At 38.8% G+C, this 23,370-nt stretch overlaps 1 protein-coding gene across 1 annotated transcript in view; it reads left to right on the top strand.

Moving 5' to 3' along the window:
* The window catches only part of LOC306746926 (protocadherin-15-like), a gene marked incomplete at both ends in the record, with an annotated part of 133,932 nt that overhangs the window by 36,283 nt on the left and 74,279 nt on the right, over positions 1-23,370 (top strand). Inside the window, 11 exons of the mRNA XM_079229912.1 lie at positions 458-613; positions 1,950-2,069; positions 2,193-2,303; positions 4,489-4,659; positions 8,652-8,760; positions 8,920-9,032; positions 13,389-13,595; positions 16,242-16,376; positions 19,926-20,075; positions 22,096-22,289; positions 22,951-23,083. Of these exons, the coding sequence (XP_079086038.1) occupies positions 458-613; positions 1,950-2,069; positions 2,193-2,303; positions 4,489-4,659; positions 8,652-8,760; positions 8,920-9,032; positions 13,389-13,595; positions 16,242-16,376; positions 19,926-20,075; positions 22,096-22,289; positions 22,951-23,083 (1,599 nt within the window). The remainder of the gene's footprint in view (positions 1-457; positions 614-1,949; positions 2,070-2,192; positions 2,304-4,488; positions 4,660-8,651; positions 8,761-8,919; positions 9,033-13,388; positions 13,596-16,241; positions 16,377-19,925; positions 20,076-22,095; positions 22,290-22,950; positions 23,084-23,370) is intronic.

Below are 23,370 nucleotides of genomic sequence, written 5' to 3'. Positions count from 1 at the left end.
ATTACATTAAATATTTACAAAGCGAAATCAGGCCGCACAATCCAGCTTAAAACACAGCAATAGCTGTGATTTGTTTACACCAATAGTATTACACCAATTCATCCAGACTGAAGTCGATTCAGTCAGGATGAATTCAATGTCAGAATACAGTTCACCAATAAATACATTCATTTAAGTAAATTGGTTCAGCACTGGTGGATGCTGGTACAAATATTTGTTTTCCCAAAACCTCTCTCCCCTCTGCCTTATTGCTTTGATCATCATTTGCATGTCTTGTTTGTTTGCTGTACTGGTTAGGTAGCTTGTTTGCTTCGAGTATTGGGAACCAGTGAAGGTTAGTGCAGCGACTCTCATTTGATTATCTCCGTTAAAGTAGACGTGTTGTTCTTTCGAAAAGGGAATTCCAACATATACAACGTTAATTGTCTCTCTCTCCCTCTCTCTCTCTCACTCTCAGCCACCCAACTACATCACCACCATCGTGGTTCAGGTCCAGTGCACCAATGAGCTGGTCGGTACTGTCATTTTCCACGAGGTACGGATTGTTGTGAGGGACATGAACGACAACACCCCTCGCTTTCAGCAGCCACGCTACTATGTTGCCGTCAACGAGGTAAGGGAGCGACTCCTGTAAATCCAGACACTGTGTGCAGAATTGTAATGTTGATTGGACTAGTTTAGTTTACTGTGGAAAATGAGCTAATTCCAGTGAAAATTGGTGCATGCCTATGTATTAGTTATAGCCCATTCATCTCGCTGTCCCTGAGTCAAATCCACAAATGAGGGCAAAGTGGCATGCATCGCTGTTTGCTACAGAATCTTTATATATATGTATATATGTATGTATGTATATGTGTATATATATATATATATATATATATATATATATATATGTATGTGTGTGTGTGTGTGTGTGTGTGTGTGTATATATATGTGTGTATATGTGTATATATATATATATGTGTGTGTATATATATATGTGTGTATATGTGTGTGTGTATATATATATATATATATATATATATATATATATATATATATATATATATATATATATATATATTGACTGTCAACATGATCCTGAAGAGTAAAAGGAAACTGTTGATTGAATGTTATTGAGGAATGTGATGTGACTATCTGACTGCATGACTACACATTATTATGTTTATTTTTTGATGATTGAAATAATATCTTCATATTTCAATTATGAACAATGTGGCTGTGCAAACCAAGTGCTACTTCCCTGTCAGACATAACGGTCAACATATTTGTTCTTTTTTCTCGAGTTTGTACATTTGATCTCTCCAGTACGTATTAATGCAAACTGGCAGGTCAGGAGAGCATTACAATAATTTACTTGCAGCCCGCTCTGCATTCATTTACATACTTTTTGTTGGCACCGGACGGGACAACCTTTTGCCTCCAGAACAAACCTGCAACTCATCAAATCTTCTGAATTTACAGCTCGTGTTTTTTGAGATAAGAGAGATAATTCCCTGCTGAGTTCTCAACAACCACGACTTTGTCTCCAATGTTTACACTTTGTGTAATTTGCATGTTTGAAGTTCCTGTCAGAGTGTGTTATCCTAGCATTAGCAGCTGCCCCAGCAGTATAGTGAGTCATTCTACATTGCTGTTAACTTCCCCTCTGAACAAGCGCTCGTGCTCGCTGCCTGGTCCTGTGGACCAGCGCTGAGGGCTCTGGGGAAAAGCAGTGGTTCTCATACTTCCTTTTTGTTATTCTGTCAGCACGTAAGTCTTCCGACTGCTGCTGACTGCAACGTTTCCTCTTTTAGATATTTTTTTCTTTTTGTGTACTAATGGGCTTGGGTGGCAACAGTAATAGTTATATGCATGGCAGGCTCTCTGCTGTAAGTAGATGTTGTACTCACAAGGGGCTGTTTGAGCCGTTGACTATTCTTTCTCCACACTCTCATATTTCCCTGTAGCTCACACCAGTTGGAACGACCATTTTCACTGGCTTCTCAGGAAATAATGGCGCTACGGACATTGACGATGGGCCCAATGGACATATAGAATACGGCATCCTTTACAACCCCAATGACCCGGTATATGGATCATGCCATTATAAACACCCTCTACACCATTGTAAATGTCTTCAGGAGTCATGACTTATTGCTCACATCCACCTTTCTTCCTGTCTTATCATATCAACTCTCTTTTTCTTTCAGGCATCGAACGGAACAGTGAGTGTTGCAAACACCCTTTCAGGACACATTATTCTGGCAGAGAGGCTAAACTATGAGGAGAGAACGCGCTACCTGGTTTTGGTCCAAGCCAATGTAAGTGACTTTTGACTAGTCTTGTGATAATACCAGTATGAGCTCAATGCCAACAAATGATAAATAGACTCTGATTTCATACATTTTGTGTAATGTAAAGAAATTACAATGCTGGTAAGCTGATATCTAAAGATTTCCGTTTTATTTAGCAGCTGCTGCTGAATTCACACATTTTTGTTTCGAGCAAGGAATTGAATCACTTACGGTCTTCTTTTTTTGCATATTTTAGATCTTTATTTTAGTGGGCGGATGTTATTACCATGAGTTCAATAGTTTGCTGCTTCAATGAATTCAAGTCAATGCACTGCATAATTTATATTCCTAAATCTACTTTTAAAGCTAGACCTGGCATATATATTTATTTATTTTTTACATAAATTTGGTCATCATTTAGCCAATCATCCTTTTGGTTTTGTATTAGTTGTACCTGTCATGACTTGGATTTGTGTTCCTTTTTTATCATATTAACAAGAAGTAATTAGAGATTCCTCAGTTGGCAGTCAGTGTGAGGGAATCACACAAACAAGCGTTTTAACGCCCATTACCTAATACTAATTCAGAGATCGCTCATGGTCAGCAATATCAAGCAGAGATAATTGAACCCTCCAGCTTAGATTACTACTTACTTCTTTTTGGTCATTAAAAGTGATTGAAGCTGTCTTTGAGACATTCTGTGATAACTGTCTGTAGTCTGTATTTACGAGAGCAATTTAGCAAATCAGAATTAATTATGGATGCAAAATTATGGATTTTACTTGAGGGAGGGAATTTTCCTTCACACTCATGGGGCAACTTGTCTGCAAAAATAATGTAAAACAAGTAATCCTGATGATGTCAGTATGACTTATAATGAAGGCACTTTTATTCTCATTTTCAGTTCTTACCCTAAGCCACTACTAGGCAGTAAATGTCTGTTGAGCAAGAGCTACCGCAAAGCCACTGGCCAAGAATTTTACTTAAATTAGACAAACACCCAGGCTGGGATTTAAGAGTTCCCCGTACCTATATAAACTGTGTTGAATGTTTCAGAACCTTATTGATTGAAAGCTGTGAGACTCAATATACAGAACCTTTCTTCACAAAAAGACAAAAGCAACAATCCTCATTATTCACACTATTGTAATCACTTCCCAGCCACTGATAACATAATAATTTACCTTAGAAAGCAGCGGTCAAATATTACGAAAGAAAGCACTGCAGGACAGATGAGCATTTAGCAGTTAATTAATCTTCTATTCTCTCCATGTCCTGTATGAGGGAGCAAAAGACTCAACCCTTTACTCTGGCAAGAGGTCCTCCAGGGACATTTTTATTTTCTCTTGCAGGAGGACGTCAGAGTAGAGAAAGAAATACATGGTATTGCTATTTACTAGAACTCTCTGCTCTTAGTGTCAAGAGTTCAATTACACTAACAGTGCATCTTTAAAGGGCTGTGTTGCTCACTTCTCAGGGCACAACTCTGAGAAGCAGCAGCAACACAGTGGGAGATATTTAAGGACAGCTGCGGAAAAGATGTGTTTTAATGTAAAAATGTATGTTATAAGAATTTTAAGCAGAATATAGAGTCATACTGTTCTATCTGGTTTGAAGTGGTCTGTTGTTGGGTTTAATGTTTGCATCATAATATCTCTTACATTTAAAAACATGAATTTATTTTGTAGCAAAACATGAAGCAAATCATGCAGCTGATTTCTAACATCTAACATGATGCTTTAATAAATAATTCATAGTGTATTAAAAAAGCCATTTGTTTGCATGTTTTATGTCAAAAAAACTCTTACGACATATTTTTCTATTTGCATATTTTTCCTTATTCTGTATTGCATTGAGATAACAAATGGGTTATTTAGAAGTGATGATGGTTTGCAGTCATAATAGCACATAAAAAAACATTATTATTTTATATTATAATATTTCAATAACATTCTACTTACAGGATAGAAAACGTGTTCAAGTACCCTCTCCTAAAGCAGACAAATGAGGACTAAAAATAATAAATACATGACTGAGCTTCCATAATGGCAAAACATTGTAATATATGCTCAAGAATAGCTGCAGAGATCTGTCAAGGTTTTAAAGTGTCATACTGACTTTAGCTTGAGCAGTGTCTAGTGTGTAGTAGTATTGTGCACACATCATCTGGGAGTTTGAAGGTTAAAATTGAAAGTGTTTCTTCATCTTCCAGGACCGCGCTCCATACCCCCCCAACAGGCAAACTGCCACCACGACTCTGACCGTGGATGTTCTAGACGGAGACGACCTGGGTCCCATGTTCCTGCCTTGCATTTTGGTGAACAACACCCGTGACTGCAACCCCCTCACCTACCGTGTTGCTATCCCTGAATTCACTGAACCGGTAAGAACCAGGCAGACAGGCAACTGTGAACACGCTGCTCTTCCACAAGGTCATTTTAACAGAGTTCCTCCTGTTATTAGTATGTGCATATTTGTTATTTGATGCACGTAGGTTTCCTTTTTTATCTCCAATCATCCTGTGTGAGCGCGTGTGCCACATAATTCAGATTTGTGAAACATCTGTACTATGTTTAAACTATTCCAGCATGTAAAAATGCCTAATTGTTCGCTTCCACCCTGTTTTCGCCTCCACACGTGTAGGCAGAGCAAGCTTTGCTGTTGTGTCTCAGCATGGTTATTCCAGGGGTATTTTCTGGTCTGTTGAACCAGCAATTAGAGCTGAAGGCTGAGTTGACCTGGGATGACAGCCAAACACTACTGGAATTCACAGAAGCAAGAAAGATAGAGGGAAATGAGATAAAGAGTCTGTGGTGGTGCATCAATAGACATTATATATGTGTATGTATGTATGTATGTATGTATATATATATATATATATATATATATATATATATATATATATATATATATATATATATATATATATATGTATATATATATATATATGTGTATATATATATATATATATGTATATGTGTATATATATATATATGTGTATATATATATATATATATATATATATGTGTATATATATATATATATATATATATATATATATATATGTATATGTATATATGTGTGTATATATATATATATATATATATGTATATGTATATATGTGTGTATATATATATATATATATATATATATATATATATATATGTATATGTGTATATGTATATATATATATATGTATATATATACATATATATATATATAAACAGTTTATCTACTGTGTATTTATATGTATGACAATATCTGAACTGATATTAACTGGACTGTGCAGAATTATTGTATTTGACTTGACCAGACTTAAAACAATCTCACATCTTCTTCATCAGAAGATTGAGTCTGATCGGCTGCCATGGGACTGGAGATATGTAAACCTTTCATTATTCAGAGCACCGCAAGGACTTCTTCTATAAGTTCAGAGTTTTACCATTTATTCATGACCTTGAAATAAGGCTGGGCAATACATCTATATCCTCCATATACTATTCTAGATATCGTCATAGATTTTGGATTTCGTACAATGGCATATGTGTTGTGTATTCCAAGTTTTTAAGGCTACATTATAGCCAATGATAATTATTTATCAGAAATCTCATTGTGTAGATATTTTGTGAAAGCGCACCAATGGTCAACCCGACAATATCATCCTAATATTGTAATGCGGTATTTGGTTAAATATAGTATGATATTTAATGTTCTCCATATTTCCCAGCTAGCATCTGGGAACGGCAGTTAACACACAATCTCTACTAAAAGGTTGACTTACTCGCTTGTTCTGGGGGTTTCAACTTTATAACACAGTCCTTATCAGCAGTCTAGACTACACAAGACAAAAGTGGACTAGATTGAATTGGATTGGACTGGAGAAGTCTGGATTGGATTTGATTGGATTTACTGGACTGGACTAGATTGAGGTTGGCATTGCAGTGTCTTCAAAGCAGGAAAGGTTGCAGTCGTTGCAGTGTTATATACTGCTTGAAACGGATAAAATAATTACTAAATCTATACAATGATACTTCCACATTAATAACAACAAACAAGTATATGTTGTTAATGTGAAAGTATCATTGTGATGTCAGAGCATTTTACTAATATGTAGAATTGCTTGATTTACAAGTTATTTTTCCCCTTTTTTTATTTGGAGCTTGACAAACTAAATTATAGTTTAATTAGCACCACAAACTGAATTGGGATGAAACTATAGGAGACGCATAACTGAGAATTCTGCTCTGAAGCAGTATTGGGAAAAGACTGCGTCAAGCATGGATTAGATGTACGAGTTGACATAATTCGAACATGTAGAACTGAATTGAATTTAACTGAGACAGAAAGAAATTAACGAACACAGAAGCCTGCAATAATAGCACAACGGGAGCTATTTGGATTGGTTGAGAAAATCAAAGGTTGTAGATTGAGGCCTACGGAGAGAGAAGCTGCCATAGTGTGTCACAGTTGTTTGTCCAGACTTTCCATTCAGAGTTTGCCCATGTAATGTATAATTTATGATAAAAGGTTTGCAGACTGCTAAGTATGCAGGACCTGGGAGTGCCGGGTGCACAAACTAAAGCTTTTTCATTAGTGTGAGAAAATGTTGCCCTTTTTCCCTGTCTTCCTGCTTTTCCCCTGGAAACACTGCATGGTTTCATCCTGTCAAAGCTTCATGCCAATAAAGTCTGACGTTACGTTGATATTACATCCCTTTAATCTATGTATACATTTCAATTTTTCTCAATAGGATGTATCCTCTTTACATTTAGAGTGTTTCCAAAATAGTGTTTGTTTATTGAGTCTGTTACAGAACATTAGTCTTCATTTACTTTCCTTTAAAAAGTGATTCATTTCATAACTTTGCGGTTTTCGGTCAGTGTTTTGCTGGTTTCAGATTTTTCTCCATTCTGCAGTATAACCATTATGCTAACATATCTGTCTACGGGGGGATTTGTCATCTAATAATTGATGAGTTTATTGTAATTAATCACAATGGCTAGACAGGCATTATTAAGTTGATCTGTATTTATTTTTGTGCCCTGGAGGGATATAATGTGGGCTCTGGAGTCCCCTTGATAATGACTGCTGGAGGAGGGTATTATAGCTAATCATCATTGTGCAGAGCTAGAGGGATTTGATTTAGCGCACCTCCAGACATTGTAAAAGCGAGAGGGCTGGTTAGGGAGGGGTGTACGGATTATTCCAGAGCTGAGGGATATAAATGTGCCCCCTAAGGGAGGGCTGCTTCTTGCCAAAGAGCTGTTAGCCATGTGCCTATGCTAGGGAAGTTTAACGCAGGCCTCTTAGCATACTCACGCGTTCTGTATCAGCCGTATTGAGGCATTTGGCATGATGTGATGTGCTCAACATATACCCTCTTAGCCATATGTTGTTGCAAAAGTGTAGAGGCTGACCTCGGCAATTAGTGCTGATGTCGTCTGAGTATGCATGAGCAGGGAAGTAGCCTACAGCACCACAACAGATTATCTTCAATGTGCAACTCTAATAAGCATTTTAAAAGTATGCATATGAAACATATCTCATATCACTAGCTTATTAATCAAATACCATAATATTAGCTAGTGTGCTAATGATTATTACTGGCCTACAGACATAATTTGGTTCTTTAATTGGATATCAGAAAGAAGGGATGCACTGATCCAACTATTTTCGTACTGATACCTGGGCTTCGGGTATCGGCCAGTAATGAGTACCAATCGGATGGATACCAGTGTTTAATTCATAAGCTGTATGCCTCACTGTGTGGAAGTGACGGCGATCATTCTTCTATGTGTAAGGCAACATTAGGTTTGATTAAACATTGCTTTGCGTTAACTTTGTAAAACAAAATACAACAAGTAAATGAATTGGTATAAATTAACTGGAAAGTTATTTATTCAATGAATATACTACCCGATCCAGCTGATTAAAAAATCTGTATCGGTATCAGTGCATCTCCATCAGAAATATTATATTTGTTTCTTTTACAAGTCTTAATATTCAGACTTCAAAGATGCCCAATTGCAGCCTCCTCTCCTCTCATCCTCTTCAAAAGCAGAAAACAGTTTAATGGGCCAGCTTCTCTAAAGAGCTGTTTTTAATCCAGAGGAGCACAGTTGCAAGCGTTGGTTAACACCAAAATATTGATATATTCGGCACACAATATGTTTTCCAGGGCTGATGATATCCCACCCAAGTGGAATTTTCCGATTCATAAGACACTGAAATGTCTGTCTCTGCATAATCATGCTCTCATAGGAGACACTGTCTGTGCAACTGTGGGCTACAACTTCACAGTCAGCAGAAAATAAACAGGTTTGCATCTGATTGTCTTGCTGTGTTGTTGACTGACTCCTCCTTCTCTTGTTGCAGAGCAAACTGAACCCACTGAATGTGACCCCAGCAATCCGGGCCGTAGACATGGACAGAAACATACAACCTCCGTCAGACAGACCTCGAATAATTTACTACATCTTGGTTGGTAGGTTCATCATGTATCTTTACTGATTTTACCCATCTGATGCTATTTGGCTCGCTCGGGAGCCATGACTTGACTTTGGGATGTTAAATCGGCTGTTTTTGTTGAGATCATAAAGTGCAGTAAATCCAAATCTGTGAATATTTCTATTCTATATTGCAGGTCATCCCGTCGCATATCCAGAGTATTTCTCGCTAAATAGAACCACTGCAGAACTGCGTGTCCTGCAGCCTATCAGCAGGGATTTGTATCAAAGGTTCACTCTCATCATCAAGGTAAACGATACAATTCTGAATCGGTGCTAGTTTTATTTTGTCAAAAGTCACAGGACATCACCTATACTGGTCAATATGTATTGTGGGACTTTTGATTGAAACTAAACCCACCACAAAAGAAAGAAAAGAAAGTGCAAATGTACTTGGGAATTTATTGTGTTTCATTTATTGTATTATTTTTTCAAGCATAAATAGAAATAGCTCAAATAAAAAAAGTTAAAGTCATGGAAATCCACTGGCCAAAATATATATGACCTGATCGAAAACCTAAGCATGCACCCTCTCCACTTAGATAGCCTCAGTCCTGAAGGCCATCAACCTTATCTTTAGCTGCTTGGGAGATTGGGGGTTGATGTTATGATTTATGGACTCAGCAGGAGGATAGGCTGGCGCACTTTTCTGAATCCTAATTTCGAGCAGAATCAGGGATTGCCTCGTTACCGCTGGTGTAGAGCAGCAGTGCAGATGAACTTTCCATCCAGCCATCACTAACCTCTAGACACCTCTGAGCGCTGTGTAACCTGCTGTTTACCAGAGTAGCTGGGGAGCAAAGAGATGAGAGGGAGAGCTGATTTCCACAAGAGGAAGAAGGCGAAGGGCGATTGATCATATGAGAGGCATTTTGCATGTATTTGGGAGGATTGTGCATAGCTAGGGGAATGGAGACAGTTCAAAGGGGCAGCAGGAACACACCAAGCTAGATGGAGAGATGTGTGTGGAGGAGGCACTGTTGGAGCCTTATCTACCTCGGTTATAAAGATGGGGAGGAAGTGTTGCTCAATGACTCCAAGGGGCAGGGAAGTGAGAATTAGACTTCGGTGTGTTGAGAGTGCTCTGATGCAGCGAAGTGTGTGGTGCACATAGCTAATGCTTTCGGAGATAAAAACAAACAGTGATGGAATGAGCTGCAGCATCTCAAGAATATTTAAGCAAACACATCTGTTGTTGTTCAAAAGTCATGATTGATCCTGATAGAGTCCGAATGACTGGGGTGAAATGAAGTGACAAAGGCAGTGGAGTCCGGACAGGAATCAAGACTAATAAACAATGACCTTTGGGAGCAGCGACTCTCCTGCAGGTTCCTGTGTCGAATCGCTGGAGCGCAGGTCATTTAGCACTGCCTTCCAGAAATTGGGACACCGCTAAAGAGCCAAATCACCAGGGAACACTGTAAACCTCCATCACGTCTTTTCTCTCTCACACACAAAATGTGTGTGTGTGTGTGTGTGTGTGTGTGTATATGTGTGTGTGTGTGTGTGTGTGTCTCAATGTCGAGGAAATGAGCCAAGAACAGCAAGGCGCACGCACTTTGTCTGTCAATGACACCGCTTCTCCCTCTGGTGTTTGTGTGAGCAGATTGGATCTCTGGGTCAGTGCAGTGTGGGTGTTCTTTATTATCCCTCAGATAAGGGAAAAAGGTAGAAGATGTTTGGAAAAGAGAGGCTGGTGTAACATGGCGATACCAATACAAATAGGAAATGGAGCGAAACTCAACTTGATGTGCCAAAACTGCAAAGAAGTGTAGCAGGGCTCTGCAATCACATGATATACACACAAGACAAGAAATTACAGAGGTGTTTTATTTCCCCCAGCACTTTACCGTTTAGCTGTTGAACTATATTCTCCTGTTGCAATCAGTTCTCTGCAACACAAGCCCAGTGAAATCGAGCTAATGTGGATAATTAGTTCCAGGTCATGGCTTAAACTGATGTCGGCTCACTCCCCCTCTCCATCTGCATTTTCAAAGCTTTAATTTTTATGAAGCATCCCAGTGTGGAAGCCAATGGTGACATATGTGCGGAGGGGAAAGATTGCAGTGACAGCCTGGCCAGACCACCTTCATCTGCTCTGCTCTCACTGGGCTGGGTTAAGACACGACTCTGGTTAAAGTACAGCCTCTTCAGGTTTTTTTACAGTTTGAAAAGCTGGGACAACGCACACTTGTATTTGTGGTAATGCACTGAGCTGCTTAAGCAGTCATGTCACCAACTATGCTGGAAAATGAGGGGGAAGGACTGTTTACATTTTGGCGATTGTGCGATACAGTTTCATTCGCGTTCCACTGAACGTGACACGCATACAAACGGGTTTTGGATGCGGGTGAGTCAACATTTCATTCATGCATTTTTTTGGGAGTGTACAGCTCTGGGAATTTATGAAGCGGTTTTGTAACATTTAGTATTTCCAGTGACCCTGCATGTTCTAGTATTTTGTAATCTTTTCTATTCTAACCTCTTAACATTCCTGTAAAATTTGACGAAAAACACCTATCTAGGTATACCCAAAGTAAATTGCAAGCTGTACTTGAACTATTTGGAGTAAATGCATGGTCTTGGTCTCTTTTGAAAGGTAACAATCTGAAGCTTTTTTCCCTTAATAGTTAGAATCACTTTAAGTGCTGCTGCCACTGAGTTATATGAGTTTGAACACACTAAAGTATAAGGGTTTTATTTTCGTCTGAACATTTCTTTGTAAATAGATGCCTGTAGATGACTATAAATGGGACTTATGGACTGGAAAACACAATGGGACCATAGCCTGAAGCCTTTTCTAGTCTAAGTAAAAAGTTGATAACAATATCACAGAAAATTAATATTTTACACATGTTTTTCTAATGAAATGTCTAGGCGTTTTTTCATTTTGAGACTGAAAATATTCCTGAGATATATATATATATATATATATATATATATATATATATATATATATATATATATATATATATATATATATATATATATATATATATACCTATTAAAAAGGCTTATAGTCTTGCAAACTTATATAGGTACTATTCATATATACTACCAGTGTTGCTGACACAGATAGAATGAAGTATAAATGCATTTTTATGCTAATTTACACTTCAGACTGAAGCTCTACAGCAGCTGTCTCTTCTCATCAAATTGAAGGCTGTTGGGATTATTTGCCCCCCCTCTTCCCGTCTATCTTTGTTTAGGCAATTTCATTGGCTGTCCGAAACGCCTGTCATCTGACCTGTACGACGCGACAGACGTGAGCCACGTAAGAAAATAGAGGCTGAGCCTAAACTTCAACGTAGCTTCTGGTTGGGTAATGTAGCTTGTCAGTCAGGACATGAAGCTCCTATTGGTTCAAGTGGGGTCTCATTGGAACCGTTAGATTTCGGCGGACATTTTGATGCAAACCTAACTTTCTGCTAAAAACGAAACTGCTTTCGTTCATAACTTTCAGCTGCAATGGAATGATGCAACGCCAGTTGGTGGATATTTATGGATGTAATCACGTGTTTTGGACTAAATCTTTTATGGGATTTATTTTTATTGGACCTTTATGACGTAACAATGCCGTTTTTGTTGGAATATTATAGTTTTATGGATCAATATGAGGCGTCATCGGTGAGTTGTCTTGATTTTCAAATCGCTTGTTTGTTGTTGTCTGACAAAAGTATTGATTGTAGCTGCTGTGGTGGTCTGATCTTGAAACTGAGTGGACAGCTGGAATCATAAGAATCGTAGGTTTCCAGAAACATATGGCACTCGTACCGAACTATAAATAGATATACAGTGTACAACGGAATGTACAACGGAATGTACAGAGTATAGTTGAAATGGGCGCCCGCGCGACAGCAGAACATTAAGAGGCTAAGAAAGTATATTGATTACATGTAGTATATCTTGGAGAACATTGATGGTTTTGTCATGAACTGATCCTTCCCCGATTGAGTAATTTCAATCTTGCTATTTATATCAACTTGCAATGTGACATTTAAATGAGTTGTGTTCCACGGCTGGGTGCCGCATGTCAGTTTTTGGAGAAAGATATTAACGTGCCGAAGAGGTGTCAACTGGGATTGTATCCTATCAGACTGCTCCATGGTTCGCTAAAGCTTTCAGGCAGAACAGAGACCGTACGGAAACGCACCGGATTCAGCTCAGTTGAGTTAATCGAAGCAGACCACTCTGGAAAGGCTCGTACCCTCGTTTATTTGTCAATTCTGGCACTGACTTGGTGAGTAATACTTCCAATGAGCCTCCTTCCATCACTGGTAACCCACTCAACAGTGTAACAAGAGCTACTAATTACTGCCTCTGCCCAACAAATGATGGTATTTGCGTTAAGTGCTCTGATAATTACTGAGGCCTAATCCAAAGTGGACCCTTGATTAAATTTAGTCAATGTAGCTTTTTTTTAATTAAAATGACACTCGGAGAAATTATGGCTTTCTGTCCAGACGTAAGAGTTGGGACAGCATAACGTTCATCATCCAACTCCTTATTAGTACTTCCTAATACATTTCCCGCAGTAAATAAAGACTTTCTTAGCTAGTTGGTATTTGACTTTCACGCTCGCTTTGGTCTTTTTTTTCCATTTCAGGCTGAACAAGACAACGGTCACCCCCTCCCAGCCTATGCTGACCTGATTATCGAAATCCTGGATGAGAACAACCAAGCACCATATTTCCAGTTTGCCACCTATGAGGGCTATGTGAGCGAGTCCTCCCCAGTGGGTACGACTATCTCAGCCAGTGCCAACCTCACTGCCCCACTGGGAATCATCGCTCTGGATAATGACATCGAGGAGGTAGAAAGAAAGAGCCTTTATCCGGCAATGCTCACTGTTGCCTATACTTTACACATGTCCACCCATGTATGTCTTCATGAATCACAAAGCGCTTTTAGTGCATTGATTAAATATGTATCCACATTTATTCATTTGTTTTTGTTGTGCACTCACAAAAAGTAACAAACAACGAGTCATTCTCCTGCTGTATTTTTCTCCTCGTTGTAGCTGGCTCCTGGTGATACACCTGTAGGTAAAGGGGTTGCTTTTAGGTGCAATGGCATGTACACACACACACACACACACACATTGTAATTTAGGGATGTCCTGATCAAATTGTTTTCTAAAATTTCAGTCCTTTTCAATATTGCGTATCTTTTGAGGGATTAATCCAATATTTATGTTTTCCTGCTAAATAGAGCGGCACTTTCCACACTTGATTGCTTAAAGTGGGCCTCGATTTATACCAGAAAAGCAATTTAATTAAGTAATGTGACTGCTTAATAGCTCTCCATTAAACCTGCACCACAGCGTTAATTGGCTTTTTACAATATATAATGTAAACCAGCAATATTTTGAATTATATCTTTGCAGAAAGGAAGACGTGTCAGTGTGGGGAAGGTTTGGACAGGATTTAGCAAACTTCTCTTCAGCTCCACTTGCTGAAGGTCAAACGCTTTAGTTTTGTTTGTTTGGTGTACCTGAAAAGTACTTTCTTTGCACGCTTTCGCCAATTGTCAGTGTGCGTATCATTAATTGAATCTGATGTATTCTGTTAAGTTTCCCACTAAACTAGGGCTGAGCGATTTTAGGAAAATTTGTAATTTTTCGGAAAGATATTACAAAATATTTTTTCTACGTTAAGCTTCAGTTCAGAGGATGACAAGACTTTGTAAAGCCATGAGACATGTTAGAGATGACAGCTCTGAGTTGTCTTAACTGGAAAAGTGGGCGTAAACGTGGAAGTGGATGCATTATTAATCCCACTATTATTTTTATATTATCATTAATAGTATTGCATGATGGTCACTGTCCGTTGCCATCAGTATTAATTTAAAAGTATGATTCTGACTGATCACTTCACTCTATAGATTACAGAAAAGTGCAAGGAAATTTACCAATATTGTTTTTTCTTCTCCTCCTTTCTAATAAGTCAAAAGCTACTTTAATAAAGATAACAAACACAATAGAAGTGGAGATATACAATACATTAACAAAAGCATAATAATACAACTAAAATCAGCAGCAGTAATGGCAACAAGGGCAAAAAACTCTGCAAACTAATGTGAATCAATATTTGTTAAAACAGGGTGACATACTTGGAGCACTATAAGTTACTAAACAAAGAATCAGAAGGGGATCGGCTTTACTTTTCCAATACTGGTCCATTAAACAAGCCTTGATCAGGTTAATTCACACTTTTCAAATTGACTTGGGACATCCCTACATTTAATTCATGCATCACTTTGCAAAAAGTAAAAACAAACAGAGCACTCATCACTGCTGGAGACATTTTAATCCACAATTTGTGAGCTTTGCAGTGTGTTCGCAACAGCAGAACTTATAAGTTTTTCTGCTATTTCGAAATTTCATAAACGGTGTATTAAATGCTCTCCAGCTCTCCGGTAATGATGGGTGTGTGTAGATTCATGGAGCTGATGCACTGACTCTTATATCCTAACGGGAGTGTGTGTTTGGAGTGGTTTGCTGTGCTGTGTTGTTCTTCTTCATATGCAGATGTTTTGCTGTGGTTTCTACAGTTTCCTTACTAAAAAGTTATACAATGATTCTGAGTGCCAACTTTGCTCTTTCAAAAGAATGATATTTTTATTTTATAAATTTATTGTAGTTGGATAAAGTGGGTGTTTGACACAAACGGTGCGATTGTGTGGGTGCGTGTTTGTGTGTGTCACCAGCTAGCACCCTGACTGCACTGATAGATTTATATTGAATGGGTGGAAGCAAACATTCTCACACACGCGCACACACAGTCAAAACAAATGACTACTACCTCTAGTTCATCTTTCAAAATATCCCTTTACTCTGTCTTTGGAGAAGATTAACAAATCAAAGTGGAGTGGAAACAGTGATAGTAAAAATCAATAAGCCACCCAGTCCTGATGTTTACCAAACTCTCTTAAGAGGACTCAGTGATCGATGTGAATCGAAGCCGACTCGCAGCAATGGACCACAGTGGAGCCAACGTGTATTTGTTAACACAATCTAACCACAGCAGTTATGACACACTTTAAGTAAATGTCTCTTCTTTTTTTAAATTGAAAATATTACCTGAAAATGTTACAAACGCTGTAGAAATCCAACCTTTTATCGACTGCTTAATGTGGACAATACTTTCCCTAAAACGGAGCAGAGGCTATGATAGGTTTGGGTTGTTTTAGCAGAAGTAATTTCCTCTTGTCTTTTCTTTATTAAATCTATCATGTTAAAAATACACTGGTTTCTGGTTCAGTCTTCAACTCTTTCTCCACTGTCTTCTAAAGACTGATGAAAAACCTGCCAGCAGGATTACTTTTTCACCTCTCTGGTAGATCAAAATATACTGTTTGATAGGTTTTCTCAGCCCCACAGCTGCGGCCTTGGAACAATGATGAAACGCTCATGTCACTATGGTAATGTATTTCTTTTTGTATATCTTTCTGTTGGAAGACGAAAGACCCCATGGTGAAGATTACCCTGGATGACTACGCCACGATCTTCAGCCTGACCCCGACTGGGATAATCCGCTACCTGAGGCTCATCAAGCCTGTGGACCGGGAGAAGCAGATGGCCTATACCTTCACGGTAGGCCTCGGTCTCAGGGGAATACCACTACAGCCCTTCGACCTACATCTCCCATTCTGTCTTATATTAATAGAAGGCACAGGTTAGCGCTATACCAAGAGGCACTTGCAGATTCAAAGCTGACCTGACACTTTTAGAACAATATGACCTTTATCGGGAGTCAAAGAACAGTGAAGTTAAACAGTCTGTTCACTTGAATTTACAAATTTACATCAAAAGGTAAACCAAAGGCACATCAGACCTCTATACTTTTATACTTTCAGTTAATAATTAAAAAAATTACCTTTTTATCTTGTGTTAATCTTACGTTATACCATGTAGAGCTGTATACTGTAGTTTAATAAAACTAATTTCTATAGATAAAGCACAAGCAAATGAGGAACACATCTTGACCAGTTTGATATTGCAGAGAGAAAATAAACTGCAAATAAATCACTAGCAAGATAAGAAACATATTCTCAAGTTTGACAGCAAATATAGGCCATAAAGAAATATGCTACAAGTGCAGAAAACGCAAACGGAGCAAGATCTACACGACACAACAAACAACAACAAAATGTCTGACCACCATAGCAAACTGATCAATTTATTTTTTAATTATAAAAAAAAGAGCTAACATGTTAATTTTAGTTCCAACATTTTGACCGTATAATTAATATATTGTTGGACATACGGTACTAGCTTGTTAGCAAGGTAAATAATTGCTGCAGTTTTGAATATCCCTAGGAAACTTACATTTTGTTATAACTTAGTTCTAATGTGGTGAAGGGCTTCTCTATTTGCTTGTGACTTCTGTATTTGCAGCACATTCCTATTTGCGCCTTTCAAATTGATGAATGTGATTCTTAACTGGCTTTTGCTTGTCGTGCAAATGTAAGTCACACTGTATCTATAAATGCTACAGTAAAAATACAACTACAAATATTTCAAACACTGACACAAAAAATGTCTCAACTAACTCTTGGCAAGAAGGCAAATAGGCGTTTTCCCAACATGTCAAACTATTTGTTTAAAGAAGCATATCAAGAGTGTATTTTGTGGGAACTCTCTAATCCGTTGATATACGAGATGGTTCAATCTCACTGAACTCTGCAGCTACCTTCATGTTCCATTAGGATTCTGTCGTGGGTTACTTCATCTTTATAATGTTTTATTAATATTCTTGCTGTATGGTGTTTATAGTGGGCTTGTTTAAGTTTCTTTTTTTACTGCCGTTACATTGAAGTCAACATCCTGGTTTACCAAATTGACTTGTTGCTGCGCTGCTGCTCAGCATCTTGTGAAATACAGGAGCTCCCTACATCCAGGGGTTTTCTCCCGGTTTAGAGAGCATCAGCAAACCAACAGCTCTCGCTGTGTGAATGGTTCCCTTTTATAGTGCAGGGGTTTCTGAACAGGGAGGATTCGGATCACTGCACATTCAGATGTAATGCTAAGTTTGGATGGGTGGATTTGGACACCAGCATTTATGCAGGTGATATGTTTACTTTGTGTGTGAAAAGTTCATGTTTATTATATTGTGGTTTTTTTCTCCTGTTTGGGGTATGAGGATCTCAAATGCTGGTTTTGTTTCTTTTACGTTCAGGATACATTCCGACTACACAATACAGCGAGAGCTGACAGTGTGCCTCTATTTTCATCGGGCACCATGAACACAGCAACACGCTCCTGATTTAAAAAGCAGTTTTTCCACCTTTTGATCAGTGAAACCGGCTCTAGCTGCTGAGGCCATGACCTGCTTTGGCAGCTGTTAGTAGTAATGCAGAGACTAGAGAGGTGTGAAGAGGAGTAGTCGGTGCTAGAGCCCACTACAGCTGTGCCGCTGTCCATCGCTGTTATGTTCTGGGGGCCTTTTAAAAAAAAAAAGAAAAAAAAGAAAAAAAAAAAAAAAACGTTTTAACTATTGTGCACTTAACTACAAAGGCCGTACACTTACAGATTGTCTTATGGAGCATATACTGAATTTTATTAAACAAAATCATGAATTTTGAAATGTGCTGCATTCAAAGTAATTTCCAGGCAACTGTCTTTTAACAACCAAGAGGGTTGGTTCATGGTGTTGTAACTGTGTTTGATGTTCTTTTGCAAAGTCCAACAAATATGCAATATACAATTCCAACTAAATTTAAGAAAGTCATGTTTCTGTATTTTTGCACGAATGGCAGTTTTTCTGGAAAATGTTATGGTCATAATCATGATAATTCTCAACGTGATATTTTTGCTCACAATAATCGTGGAACTGGTATGCTGTTCCATACATAGTGTATACACAGCTTGCACACTCGATTCATCAATCATATTTGTATAGAGCAAATGCTACACAAGCTAATAACATGAACTAACTTGTTGTCTACTCAGCTGGTTTTAGCATGGGTTTTAGCTGAATTGGGGCATGGCATTTTGAGTTAATAATCCTAATTGGCTATATTATTATCAGATATGACAAGTGAATGCAATGCTTTCTGAGTTCTTACTAAAAACATGTTAATACAGTGTTTATAAGAACTACTTTCAAAGCATCGAGGCTTTGAATGTACTTTGTATTTTGGCTTTCTGAAGACAATCGTATTTCAGAGATTGTCATTGAGAGAAATTCGGCATGAATGCTAGCATCAACTCAATTGTATAATTACTCTGCGTATCCTGGGCTGAAGGGAGAGAGCACACAGATCCAATTAATATAAATATCAGGCTTAAAAAATTGTTATGTTTATGTTTTGTGTCATATCCTACTGTTTGTGTGAGGAGGCAGGCTTGACATTTGACATTTTGGTGTGTGTGTGTGTGTGTGTGTGTGTGTGTGTGTGTGTGTGTGTGTGTGTGTGTGTGTGTGTGTGTGTGTGTCTCTATACACACAGTTGTGAATCCAAATCTGTTTTCTCTCATGGCTCCCAAAAAATGTCTGGCATCTCTCTCCCGGGGCTGGCTGGAGATCAGAGACTATGTTTGATGGCAGAGAAAGTAGCTGCTGTCGTGTATGTTATCGTGTGTTTTATACAACACCCTCACTGTGAATGTGTGGCTGCTACTGAAGGCACCCTCCTGATGTACAGCGTTACGTCATTTCCATGTCACCGATGAGTGCAAATGTTTGTGGAAAAGCAATTTCCCCAACAGAAACATGTACAGTATTTCCTGCTGCCGCCGCCACAGTTGTTGTTGTTACACTTCATTTGTGGTTCTATTTTCTTTCTCCCCGCCAAGTCCAGGAGATCAGAGCTGGCGAGGACAGATGAACATTCAGTTTGCAAACTGTCCTTTAGGCAGGCTTTATAGTGTACACGCTCTCTCTTCATCTCTGGAAAAGGCACTTCCAATTAAGGGTATGACAAATAAACACATGCAAAGGCAAAGTGTGAGTGACTTAATGGCGGTGGCAGAAAAAAGTTGCCGTCTGACTTGTTGTCTTATCAAAGCAGAACAGTCCTGAAAGCATAAGCCTGCCTAGAAGAATCAGCTCTCTGTGATTTATTTCAAGGGACGTACTTTGTTTACTTGTCTCCAGTTTCTGAAGCTACACCATGTATTTCTCTTTCTTCGTGTTTACAGATGGTGGCATCAGATGGCGTCCAGCTGAGCATCCCAGTAACTGTCAACATCCTGGTCATTGATGCCAACGACAATACGCCCACGTTTGCCGAGGTCTCCTACAGCGTTGAGGTCTTCACAGACATGCAGCCAGGGGAAACGGTCCTACAGGTAATCAATCCAACGATCGTTCGCTCGCCTTTCTCCTCTCGTTCTGCCTTTCTGCTCTACGCCTCCATCTTTGTCCCAGTCCCGGCACAGAATCTCTTATTCATTCTCAAAGTAAATAACCACAACGATCCAGCGTCCAATTACAGTCCCTTTGGTCTCAGCTGCAGTCGTGGCAGGTAAGTCAGAGAGAGTGTTTCTCTCCATCCACAATGCACAGGCATGGGACACCTTTTACCCTGCAGAACAGCTGCTGTCATGACTGATGTGAATTCATTGTGGTAGGCATCAATGATGACCATTTATCAATATTACCTATGCATTAAAATGAAAGCAGTATTTTGTATGTTTTGATGCATGTTATGTATTAGGAACGTTGTTTGCTTGATTTCATTAGAACACCGGCTTTAAAGGTCAGATCTTCCTTTTTCATAAATGCGCTTATACACATTCTAAAACCAACTAAAGCAAGCTTTCATGCACAGGACACGTGCAAGGCTATGTGAAGGCACATATACATGTATAAGCACAGATAGTCGTCACAATGTAACTCCATAACCCCATTCTGCTATATCTATTAATGTGGAGCTCCCATAATTTCATTGTCTCTTATTTAGTAGTTGGAGCATGATCTTTTCGTCCCTGAGTCGATCTGTTCTCTCAGCACAGCCTCTCCAAAAAAAATGTCAGAGCCTGAAAAGGTCAAATTTGATCTGTCTTAAAAATCAGTCGTCTTGCCCTCCCTGAAATGAAGCCAGGGGTCACAGAATGTCTGGTATGACCGCTTAACCGATTTTTATAAGCAGTTTATGAGAGCTGCAGACCCCCGGAGGATGCTGCTGCTTATTTGATGCGAAAGCTTTTACTTCAACGTCAGGAGCAGGAAAACGGAGGTCTGGGCAGCTTGGATTAAAGTTTCAAGACCTTAAAGATAAGAAGCCAAAGACACCAGAGTTCATAATTACAAGCAGCGGGATGCCCTAAATAATGGGCTGGAAGGAGCCGCTGCTTAATTCATTTCATAACAAAATGATATATATTTATATTATGCTTTCATCATCTTTTAGAATATGTATTTCCACATATTTGTAATCCATCTCATATGAAAGGTAGCATGAAATTAATTCCATTCAATATAAACTTCAAAACTGTAATCACGAGTGAGGATATTGCAACCAGCAGAAATAAATTGTCAGCAGTGTGTAATACTTTCAGCTAAATAGCAACCAATTTTTCCTATCTTCACATGAAACAAAGGTCATGTTTCTATTAGTTCAACGGTCCCCAACCTTTTTTGCGCCACTGACGGATAAATATGACGTAATAAAATGATATGACCGGCGTAAAAACAAATAAAGTGCATAAAAATACAACTAACCATTACGCCGAATTAGTGGGAGCCCTGAGCTTGTTTCACTGCAACGAACCGGTCCCATCTCGGGGTGACAGGAGAGAGACAATGACACCTGTAGTTTGTTCTTTACTCCGTAACTTAAACCTTTATGTCCAGTCTACTCCGTAACTTAAAACCTGCTTCACAAAGGCAGGATTTTGGAAATAGAAGCAGGGTTTTCAGAACTTTTTTGGCAATCTCAGGATATTCTGCCTTGATTTTAATCCACAACACCGGCAGGGTTGTAATGTATCACTTGACCTCTTGACATGTTTCAAGAGGCTCAGACACACAGACGGATGAATCCAGTCATTTTTCAAAATAAAACATCTTTCTGGCCTTGATAATCAATCAACATTTTTTTCATTCATTCTTTCTGTGCGGCCCGGTACCAAGGAATCCACGGACCGGTGGTTGGGGATCGCTGTATTAGTTGACAATAAGGCATCAACATGTATTCTACGATGAGCTGGCAACTTGACTGAAGGGAAATATTTACTGCTTGACTGGTTCAGTAAGCGTGCTACTGTCAGCTGTGCAGAACTCCACCTGCAAAACTACAAAGTACGGATAGAAGTATTAACATACTATAATGTGTATGTCTCTCTTTCTCTCCCTCCATTTCTCCAGTTAACGGCAAAAGATGATGATGAGGGACTGAATGGTCTGGTGACCTATGAGATACTGGCCGGTGCCCAGGGACATTTCATCATTAGTAATCGCACTGGACGCATCATTGTGGCGCCTGGTGTCACTTTAACAGTGGGCCGGTCTTACGCACTCACTGTCAAGGCTGCTGACAATGCACCAGAGACCCAGAGAAGGTATTTCACATTAATGCTCTACTTACGTGTGATTTCTGTGAAAACAAAACAAAAATGTTTCCACCAATAGAATGAAGTTGTTTGATGTGCAGTTTGTGTGCATTCTCAGGGTTGCAGAGGAGCTACCAGCATGCGTTGTTTACAAGTCTTTCTTTAATTCAATATGTATTCATAGTAATGCACACGATTCTGGGTGACATGGAATGTTTTCTCTGGGCTGAATTATTAAGAAATAATAATTATGACAAGCTATTGTGATTCAAACTAAACGGATGGTCTTGCTCCATCTAACACTGACAAGGTGTTTCATACATTGTCGACTACTGAGCTTGTGATGTGTACTTTACAAAATGGTTACTCCACTTGTCTGATCATCTTCAATGAATGTACCTTCATAGCAGTTTCACAAAAGAAGTCTTGCACAATAAATTGAGTAAACAATGAACAGTCAGTCCCGAATGAAAGGCCGGTTTTGCGTTTGATATCCCACTTAAAATGAATGCCAAAACCTATTGAGTTTTATTCTCTTTTCTGCAATCCAAATTATATATTTATATATTATTTTTTATATTAAACCTTTTTCTACTACGTTGTGGGCAAGGTACTTCAGTATTTGTAAAGGTGCAGTCCGTGGGCTGATGTGTGCTTTTATTTCCACCAGGAGCTCCATCACTACAGTGTACATAGAGGTTTTGCCTCCCAACAACCAGAGCCCCCCACGCTTCCCTCTGCTCGCCTACAACCTGGAAGTCAGCGAGGCCATGAGGATAGGAGCTATTCTTCAAAACCTGCAGGTGATTTGCTAACGAACAAAGCAAACACCCACACACACACGCAGATAAGAAAATGTGGAATTAAATGAGGCATTCAGTACGATGCTACAGTTAAGTGACATATTTAATACATTAAGGTATATTGTAGTTTCAAGCAGCAACACATTTTTCACACATTTCATTCTCCAGCATACAATATGCTCACTTTCAATCCAGTCGAGCATCTTTGTTGCTCAGCTGTCACATCTCATAGCCTTCAACTTTAATGGCACTATTTTATCTTCAAGATCCTGCTTTCCCTTTCTTTC

This window comes from Taurulus bubalis (genome assembly GCF_910589615.1).
Source record: "Taurulus bubalis genome assembly, chromosome: 14".
Classification (NCBI taxonomy): domain Eukaryota; kingdom Metazoa; phylum Chordata; class Actinopteri; order Perciformes; family Cottidae; genus Taurulus; species Taurulus bubalis.
Note: the sequence above shows the minus strand (reverse complement) of the source record. Positions and strands in the feature narration are given on the sequence as shown.